A 10,016-nucleotide genomic window follows, 5' to 3' on the forward strand; every position below is an offset into this window, starting at 1 on the left:
CAAAAGCCATATCATCTGGAAAAAGGTTGATCCGCCAAGCATCAACTTGGACTTAAGTATATATCTAGACGTTCTCAATATCACTTAACTTCACAAGTTACAGAAAGAAAAAAACAAACTTGGAACATGAGCAATGAACTAGAACCTGGCATGGAGCTTTGTAACATTAGCCTAAGCAATTAGCCTTTGAAAGCATCAGTGGACTCCTGAGAGTTGCTCCAACACTGGCCTTGTGAATCGATCACTCATGGATTGGCGTAGGTGCAATACTAATAATGACTAAATATACAGGCATAGACAGAGGGAGCATAACACACAGTTAACATAGTAGGTATGTTCAAGAGCAAAGACAGGCCAGACCACCCAATAGGCATCTATTAAGTTGCTGAATCACCATGAGGCATGAGCGCATTATAGTTACACAAAATTTCCCGGCTGGAAGTGACTCAGTAGAAATCACACGATCCAATATCAATGCTACAGCTTGCCTAAACGTAGCAGCACCAGTACTGAAAGAAATTGCCAAGTATGAGCACCCAAATGAAACAAGACATAGAAACTGAATGCATTGAACTTTCACCCATTAAACTCACTTTCGCACACTATCAGATGATCTATTGTTTTCAGAAGATGAAGAATGATACCAAGAGCTTGAGCGGTGCTGTCCTGAAAGTTTTAAAAAAAAAAAAAAAAGTTAATGCATATCCATTTTCTAAAGGAAGACCAACCACAACTCTCTCAAAATAACATTTCCCCCGTTATTGGGAACTGTTGAAGGAATTAAAAAAAGGATTTTTCTTAAGCTCCAGCGCTTCCCCTCATTTCTCTCCCTACCTTCCTTGTATTACATGTTATCACATACTCACTAGCTACAACCTAGGCTTTTATCATTCTATAATAAACAGCGGTATGTTTTTTTGTTATACATACTTCTACATATCATGTTTCACAATCAAACGAATGTTTCGAATTCATTAACCATGAATATAAGTTTTGAGCAACATTCAATACTCGCATACAAGGTGTTAGAACAAAGTTATGTGCTTTACAATATTGACATTCACAAGATAATCTGTATTCAGCACCCAAGCAACAGTATACTAATCTGTCTTAATTAAGCAGCCATACGCAAGAAATAGTAAGATAACATCATCAAGGTATAACTATGTACCAAACCGGAGCAACAGCTACAGCAACTATTCCCAGATTTAAGTGTTATGCCAGATCAAGAAATCAACATTTCAAATTCAACAATCTGCGGAAAGCTGCAGGCACACAAGAACAGAAACTTGCTACTTGATAAATGAATCATCAAATTAGTTTCCAGGAAATGTTCAGGCAGTCTTCATTTTCTTCATGAACAATTCAATCCGATCAGCAGCATCATACATATTCTTTTTTTTAACTTCCTGCAGCAATACACTGCATGTCTTGTATCGAGGAGTAATCTCTTGGCGGATCATATCTTCAAAAATAAGATAGGCCCATTCACATTTATTTGCTCTGCACAAACCGTGGATAAGAAGTGCATAACTTGATAGGTCAAGACTTAGATGATGCTTATTAACAATGTCATTCACCAATATTTTCAGGAATTCATCTGACTTTCCAACTTTAAACCACAACTTCAGCAGCGGAAAGTATGACTGAACATCAGGTTTACAAACTGGTGAACTTTCCAGATCCCTTAAAAATTCTAGTGCTCTTTCCTCTTGCAAATGATGGCAAAACATGGCAATGATAGTATTGTAAGTCGATGTATTGGGTTGAACACCATTTCTGGGCATTTCAACCTTCAAAACACGAGTAGCTTCTTGTAATCGGTGTGCCACGCCTAATGTATGAATCAGAGCATTGTAAAAAAGTGTATCAGGTTTACAGCCAACTGATTTCATCCTCTCAGCAATCTTAAGGGCTTCCTCAAATGCCCCTGACTTTTTCAAGAAGCACATGATGGTGGTGAAAGTGACAACATTTGGTAGACATCCTTGTCCTTGCATTTCATCGAGAAGCTCGTAGACTTTCTGGAAGTTAAATTGCTGGCAGTAGGACTTGATAATGGTTGAGTAGCTGATGACGCATGGACAACAACCACTGCCTTTCATCTCCTGAATTGTCCAGTACGCTTCTTCTACCCGATTAGCTTTGCACCAACCATGAATAAAAATGTTAAACGTGTTTGCATTTGGTGGGATATGCAACTTGAGCTCGTAGAAGATTTCACGCGCCTGTTGGACTCTATTTTCTTTGCACAGAGTATCAAGTAACAAATTCATTGATTCCGTATTCTTCTCCAAACCGAATTTTCCCAGCTCATCAAATGTCCTCACTGCTTCTTTCCACTCTCCTGCACCCGCAAACCTTCTCATAACTTTGGCTATTGTATTAAGAGAAATAAGATGGCCTGCATGCATTTCGTCTATCAAAGAATGCATCTTTTCCATTTTCTTCATCTTCCCCAGTATATCCACCAACTTATCGTACAATTCCGGTGAGGGCTTGTAGTCGGGACGTGATTGTGCCCATCTAAAAACACCAAGTGCAGATTTCCAGTCATCTTTAAACCGATAAAGCACCCTACCAACAAAGTTATCAGTGATCTTTATGGAATCACAATCCGGGTCAGAAAGCAATGATTGGACAACCTCAGCCTCACTGCTTCCAGGATTTATTCTAGCAAGTACAACATTAATATCAGAATCTCCTGCCACGTTCACGCAGTTCTGGGGACTTTCGAAACGAAAATCACTAGACAGGGTGGAAAAGTAGCTAAAGCAACTTCTACAGGCTACATTGGAAATGTTACAAACGCCAAACGGGAGAGAAACAGATAAGTGTCTAGTGGTTAGTTTTCTAAGATAGAAGTTCATGAGACTAGTATCAGTACCACACAATACAACAACGAGAACTATGACTCAATCCCAAATTGGTGTTGGCCGATAACACGGCAAAGTATTTCTCGTCCCTGCATTTACACATTTTAAAAGAAATCAGCAATTTAACAGAAAAGAAACAAATTTCAGACCACAAATAACATGAGAGAAAAAAAAGAAAAAAAAAAAAGAGAGAGAAAGATAGATTTTCTACTCCCTCTGTTTCAATTTGTTTTTCTTACTTTCTTTTTTGGTCCATTTCGAAAAGACTGCCTCTTCCCTTTTTTGGCAACTCTTTTATTCCAACTTTTCACATGGCATGTTAAATATCACAAGATTAAAGAGCATTTTGGTACATTCAAGAATCTTTAATTTAAGATTCCAATATCAGAAAGTCTTTCTTACTTTCTTATACTCTGTGTCAAGTCAAAACCAGACAAACAAATTGAAACGGATGGAGTATTATTATTTGTATCATAGACTAACAAGAAGCACATTTCAAGATCATTTCCAAATTTAAGACCTGAAAGAGAGGTTCTTTCAAACTGGGTTGTCAGTAAACTTTCAGTATTAGAAACGACTCAAATCTACATATGTAAACCAGTTTAGTGATACTTTACCTATGTGTATATGAATTCTAAGGAGGCAAACAACAAACAAGAACAACATACCCAAATGTAATCCCACAAAATAGGGTCTGGCGAGCGTAGAGTGTACGCAAACCTTACTCCTACCTCGTGGAGATAGAGAGGTTGTTTCCGTTAGACTCTCGGCTCAAGTAAAGCAGAAGCACAACGAGTATGAAAACATAAGCAATAATAAAAGCAGGATAGTAAGAAAACTGAAGCAGGAGAAAAAACAAGTAGTAATAAGAATAATAAAATAATAAAAAGACGAAAATAATACTAATCCTACAGGTAATGGATTCTAAGAAGGCGTCACTAGAGATAAGAAAACCAGAGAGGATAAACGAAAAAATAAAGAACAAATTGTCTGACCAAACGGCATCTAACTTTTAGGAGTGATAACAAAACAAAAAAAAAAAGGAGAAGATTTTGCGGTGAATTACCAGGGGAAGCAATACTTGTCGCCGTTGTGTTAGCAACTTTGCACCGGTGGTGGCTTTTCGGGTCGCTGCATAGTTTGGTTGGTATTACTCTACTCGGGCTTCGGCCCGTCTCTTCTTTTTGGATCAGCCCAAATTTCATACGGCCCATTTACGTGTTTTGAAGGGGCAATTCGCAGAATTGTCCTTTTGGAGTGGTCTTTAAATTTTGTCCCTCAAATTGCTGGTCTTTAAGTTTTGCCCTTCGCCTAAAACTCATAGACTCCGGGGTGGAACTCTCGCTCAGTCAAAAATTTAAAAAAAAATTCGCAAGATAGAGTTTGAATTTCGCTCTACCTCCTTCGGGAGACTTTGCCTTGAGGCATATATGTTTTTTTTTTACTTTTCAACGTAAACTTTTAATTATGCCTTAAGGAAAAGTTCTGCCTTATAAGACATACTTTTAGTTATACCTTAACTAAAAGTGTGCCCCATAAGACATAACTAAAAATATACCCCATAAGGCAGAACTTTTCCTTAAGGCATTTAGTTAAGGTATAACTAAAAGTATGTCTTATAAGGCAGAACTTTTCCTTAAGGCGTATTTAAAAGTTTACGTTGAAAAGTAAAAAAAAAACATATATGCCTCAAGGCAAAGTCTGCCCCCTCATAACTAAAAGTCTGCCGAAGGAGGTAGAGCGAAATTCAAACTCTATCTTGCGAATTTTTTTTAAAATTTTTGACTGAGCGAGAGTTCCACCCCGGAGTCTATGAGTTTTAGGCGAAGGGCAAAACTTAAAGACCAGCAATTTGAGGGACAAAATTTAAAGACCACTCCAAAAGAAGGACAATTCTGCGAATTGCCCCTTCAAAACACGTAAATGGGCCGTATGAAATTTGGGCCGATCCAAAAAGAAGAGACGGGCCGAAGCCCGAGTAGAGTAATACCAACCAAACTATGCAGCGACCCGAAAAGCCACCACCGGTGCAAAGTTGCTAACACAACAGCGACAAGTATTGCTTCCCCTGGTAATTCACCGCAAAATCTTCTCCTTTTTTTTTTTTTTTTTTTGTTTTGTTATCACTCCTAAAAGTTAGATGCCGTTTGGTCAGACAATTTGTTCTTTATTTTTTCGTTTATCCTCTCTGGTTTTCTTATCTCTAATCGCAAAGTTTTTGTTGGATCATAATCAATTGTAGTAGTTGTTTTTTTTTTCTTAATTGTCGAACTTTTGTGATTAAAGGTTGCTTTTTATTTCCTTTTCAGTTGATTCGTTTATTTTCTCCAATGTTGTTTGTTTTTCATTAGTGTTTCGTATATTTTTTATGTATTTGAACCAGTGATGAGATGCTAATCAATTTCAGGTACATTCAAATAAATGGATGCATTTATTTTTGAACTTATCTTTGAATGTATGTGTATATTTGATTCTCAGTATTTGCTTTTTATTTGATTCATTGATTTTCTACACTGTTAATTTTGTTTTCATTAATGATCTCGATGTAATTTGTGTATTTGAACCAGTGATGAACTGCGAGTCAAATACGCATACATTCAAATTCGTGTATGAATGTTGTAGCAGGTCATATGGAAGAAAAGAAACAAGGCAAAGGCCACAATCAACACACTCATAGTCTTAGTTTCTAATTTATTTATTTTTAGGGAAGAAAGGAAAAAAAAAAGGCAGTAGCTAAGGGGGATGGGCTGTGAACAGGTAATCAAGTACCATGGGATGGAGGGATACATAAACAAAGTACCAAACACACCATCATATTCCAATTTTTAAGGAGTCGGTAATCAAAAGAGGGGTAGAACTAGGGGTCAAGTGACTTAGAAACCACACCTGTCCAGTGATGAACCAATTCAAATGCCAAAAAACCATTTTTTTTTCACGTCTGTTTGTTATCAATCAAAGATGTCACAGAAGCAAATTTAGAAGGTATATGATCATTTTAGCTTAGTTTTAATCCCAGTAGTCCAAGATAGGCAAGTTACATGTTCATTAAAGCATTAGCAGGGCCTCAAAATAGCTCACACTTAGTCCATTTTGCAGAATTTGCACAGAAACTACACAGGTAGCAAGTAGAGGTTTCAAACAGCATAGATAGGGACATGATACTATCCTAGGTCCAATTCAGCATATTAGGCATAGTTTCAACTCAAATAAGCACATAAGGAGGGGTATATGACAGGACTATCTTCAGGTTTCACAAATGGGTACCAAAAGGAAGAATGTAGGCATCACACTTAACTCCTCAAGTTGGTTTTAAGCCCTTTTTCTGGGTATCCTACTTAGTCTGAGTGAGTTCGGTGCACAAATGAGTCTTTAGTAGTAAGGCAAGTACCAAGTAACAAATGACACATAAAATAGTATTCAAATCAACAAGTAAACAGTAAAGGAAGTGACATCTCAGAATAAGTATCACAATCAATCCTTCCAAGGACAGTTTGACCTTATTCTTATTCTTTTTTTTATTGATTTTTATGACCTGTGTGAAGCAGGGGATTTCAAACACACTATGGCCCTATATTGGTATAAAAAGCATAAGTTACAAATAGTAAGTTTCATGGACAACAAGTGAGTAAGACACAAGGAAATCTCAGAAATTCAGAGGTAAAATCCAAGCAGTCAACTTATAGACCTATCTCCAGTTTTTCTATTTCAAAGTTTATACAAAAAGCCAAATTCTTTATAAAATTCTTACCCTTATTCTTTTTCCAGTTCCCGGGAATGAAACCAACAAATACATACAAAATCCAGGACATTTAGACTCTTCTAAGATCAAAATTTGACTACAAATTTTTCATTTTTCCTATTTTTACCAACTCTCCACCTAGACAGTCTCAAATCTATCAACCAGGTTTAGGAAAGATCACTTTTATCTTCATATGCCTAGCAAAGTTCATAAATAACAAGACAAGGCAAATAGGCAAACAAACAAGTGACTAGTCTAGTCTCAATCAAAGCAAATAATGTCAAATGGTTTTCAGAAATTCATTTTTACATCATTCTTAAGTTAACTAAATGAGAGAGAATCATTTTTAGTTTCATTCATGTCATAACAACGTGGCACAGAATCAAGTAGCAGGTCCAAAGTTGTTTCTTCTAAATCAATGTTAATTTAAGCAAGTCTAGGTCATATCACAGGTTTGTTGCTATTTTCCAGGCTTCTAAGTTCTTATTTTAGTCCATTCTTAAGTTGCAAAGGTCACAAATAATCACTTAAAATCGTCTTAGTACGTATCCAGTCTCATAAAGCATTAACAGGATCCCTAAATGAAGATTTATACCAAGATTTATTCAGAATTTGCACACTGAAATCCAAAACAAAGAGTAGGAGTCACACAAGGGTCTTATTAGGTTGCAAAAAGTGATTTAAGACAAAATCAAACAAGTTCACAATAATCAGGGAGAATATAAGTCTGTCTTAGGTGAAAACATGTGTCAATAGAGTCACAGTAAATCATAGATAATAGGAAAACTCACATAGAAACACTTATGAGTCCAAAGGAAACTAAACTGTGGCCATAAAAAGGTCATGATTCTATCCTAGGTCACAGAGATATTACACTTGGACTAATCTACACAAGAAGGGTAGAATCAATACACACATAGGTCTAAAACTTATAAACAAGAGCAAGTATAGGCAAATAAGTACATTATTAGTTTATAAAACAACTTCTGGTCTCAGTTTTTAGAATGATGCTAGGTCAACAAAGTTCAAATCCTAATCAACTCATAGCACAGTTTCAGAAAGAGAAATTTAGCTAATGGTCAAGTCTTAAAGAAGTCAAACACACAGATGAAAGAAAAAGAACTTAAGCTGCTACTAAGTCTATTTTTTTTAACTCTCTATATTCAGTTTTAGCCCTTTTGTACTCCTACTTATCTTAACAACAAGAACATGTGAAATCTACAATCAAATTTCAAGCAGAGACATGAACAGTTTTCATAATAAACTAGGTGAGGGACCCGTACAGAAGAGAAGACATGCCATTACAAGCTAATGCTTATACTCCATAGTTTAGGAAAAACAACTCTTTTCTCTTCCTTTTTAGACAGTTCCAATTAATCAACGTACATAGGTTTAGGAATAAGCTTCAAGATTTCAAAACTCTACTCAGCAAGAAAGTTTTAGGGAACTCAAACTAGCTTTTCCAAAAATATTAGACTGCTTAAGGTGATTCATGAACAATAAGAGACATAGGATCAGTTTCAATTTCTATAGACTTAAGCTTGGCAAATTTCTGAAAAATTCAGGTTCTTTATAATGAATCCAAGTTGGAAGCCATGTATTAGATTTTTGAAAATCATTTAGATCAAGAACAATGCCAAACAAGCAACTAAAAAAAACTGATTCAGTCTGAAATAAACAAGGCAAGATCATCTTCATAGCATAATGAGCAGAAATTATTGAAAACAAAGCTAAGTACCTAAATTTCTAATGAAACAGTACCAAGTTCTGACAAAAATCAACATAACAAAGCTAGAATCTTAAACAACCTACTATACAAGACCAAATTCACTATACAATCAACCATGTCTTATCCTTTAGTTTCCAGAAATCCATAAAAAAACAAAGAGAACCTCAAACATGATTTAGATTAACTCAGTGACATTATAGCAACTTAAACATTATCAAAACTATATTACCAACTAGACTAAGGCAAAAATGTGATCAAATCAACTAACCAAAGTCTCAAAGCACATATTTAAACAATAAGATAGTTATTCAAGCTCATATTAGTGATAAAATAAAATAAAATAAGAGAATATTGATGTTACCTTTTTGTAGGGCAACCAAAAGATCAAAAGGAGGAGTTGAATCACAAACTTCAAACACCAACACCCAAAAAAAACCTTAAACAGCCCCCTTGTTCTTGAATTTTTCATAGTAATAGTATTTTGGTATAATATCAGTGCAATAGTGTAATAATAGTAGATTTTTAAGCAGTATAGCAGTAATATAATAGTAGGATGGGAAGATCAATGTGACAATCGAACCCTACCTGTTCATGAGAGAATTTTGGATCAAAAATCAGAACCCCCTCAATGTTACAATCCTATTCTATTTATAACATGATAATCTCAACCCTAGAGACAAAAATGACCAAAAGCGAAATCAGATTTCCCCCTAATTCCACAAACAAATTCGAATTTCAGTAAAGCACAACAAAATTTTCAACAAATTTGTATCAATTGTACCTTATCCAACAAAATTTCACACAAATGACGTAATACAACTAAGAATCTAACTAATTATACCCGAAAAAATTCAAATAAAATCAGAACATACTAGGATAGTATGCCTTGTCATCAATAAAACAAATTTATTAGATTATAATGGTGCAATAGTACTCAAATCGTACCAAACAAGATAGAATCCTCCAAAAATGGTACTCAAATCAAACGAATTCTTTGGGAAATTACCCTAAGTTCCTCATTTAATGTACATAGCGCACAAATTGGTTAAGGGCTCAAGGCCCCACCCATGGCTACTATGCACATGAGAAACTCGAGCAACATCCCCAAAATAATCCAAATTTGAGACCAACTATTGAAAATTATATGAAATTAAACCTGAAAGTGGTGAGAACTCGTGACAGGGAACAAAGCCCCTCAAAAATCTGGTGAAGAACAGCCGTGGATTGGCCTAAATTGGCCATCGACGGCGGAACCTAGAGCAAAAATAAATCGCCTGAGAAAGAGGGGAGGAGGGGTTGGGTTAAATGAAATGAAAATGTGAGGGTGTGAGGTTTGTTCCTTTCTTTTTTAAAACATTAACTCCCCTTGGTTTAAAATAATAAATAAAAAACCCCTCCCTAATTTAAATCATATCAAACCATATATTAAAAATACTCATTTTACTAAGTGAAATAATTATTTAGACAAATTAAAATTCAAAACTAGCAAATTTAAAATATTATCTTAAAACAAGCTCAATATTGACATAGTTCCGGGGATATTTAAAAATGCGAAAAAATGCGGTCAAAATGAGCCGTAATTAATACGTTGTTTAAATTAACAATTTTTCTGGACTAGACGGAGCGGGATGAAAGTGAATAACTCGTATTTCTTATATTTGTCAGTTTTTTT

At 35.4% G+C, this 10,016-nt stretch overlaps 1 protein-coding gene across 3 annotated transcripts; it reads right to left on the reverse strand.

Annotated features, from left to right (window-relative positions):
- Positions 1-250: 250 nt before the first annotated feature.
- Positions 251-9,672, reverse strand: LOC132641233 (pentatricopeptide repeat-containing protein At3g04130, mitochondrial). 3 transcript variants are annotated; one of them, XR_009582759.1, is made up of 4 exons: positions 9,501-9,641; positions 1,172-2,965; positions 594-666; positions 251-509 (listed from the first exon to the last, which is right to left on the reverse strand). XR_009582759.1 is itself a non-coding variant. In XM_060358148.1 (2 exons), the coding sequence occupies exons 1-2, from the start codon at positions 9,584-9,586 to the stop codon at positions 1,335-1,337; spliced, it is 1,425 nt and encodes a 474-aa protein (XP_060214131.1). In that variant the 5' UTR covers positions 9,587-9,672; the 3' UTR covers positions 945-1,334. The 3 variants fall into 3 exon arrangements, 2 of the variants coding, with proteins under 2 accessions (XP_060214131.1, XP_060214130.1); XM_060358148.1 differs by lacking the exons at positions 251-509; positions 594-666 and having other exon boundaries at positions 945-2,673; positions 9,501-9,672; XM_060358147.1 differs by lacking the exons at positions 251-509; positions 594-666 and having other exon boundaries at positions 945-2,965.
- Positions 9,673-10,016: the final 344 nt, after the last annotated feature.

Source organism: Lycium barbarum, chromosome 5, assembly GCF_019175385.1.
Source record: "Lycium barbarum isolate Lr01 chromosome 5, ASM1917538v2, whole genome shotgun sequence".
Taxonomy (NCBI): Eukaryota; Viridiplantae; Streptophyta; class Magnoliopsida; order Solanales; family Solanaceae; genus Lycium; species Lycium barbarum.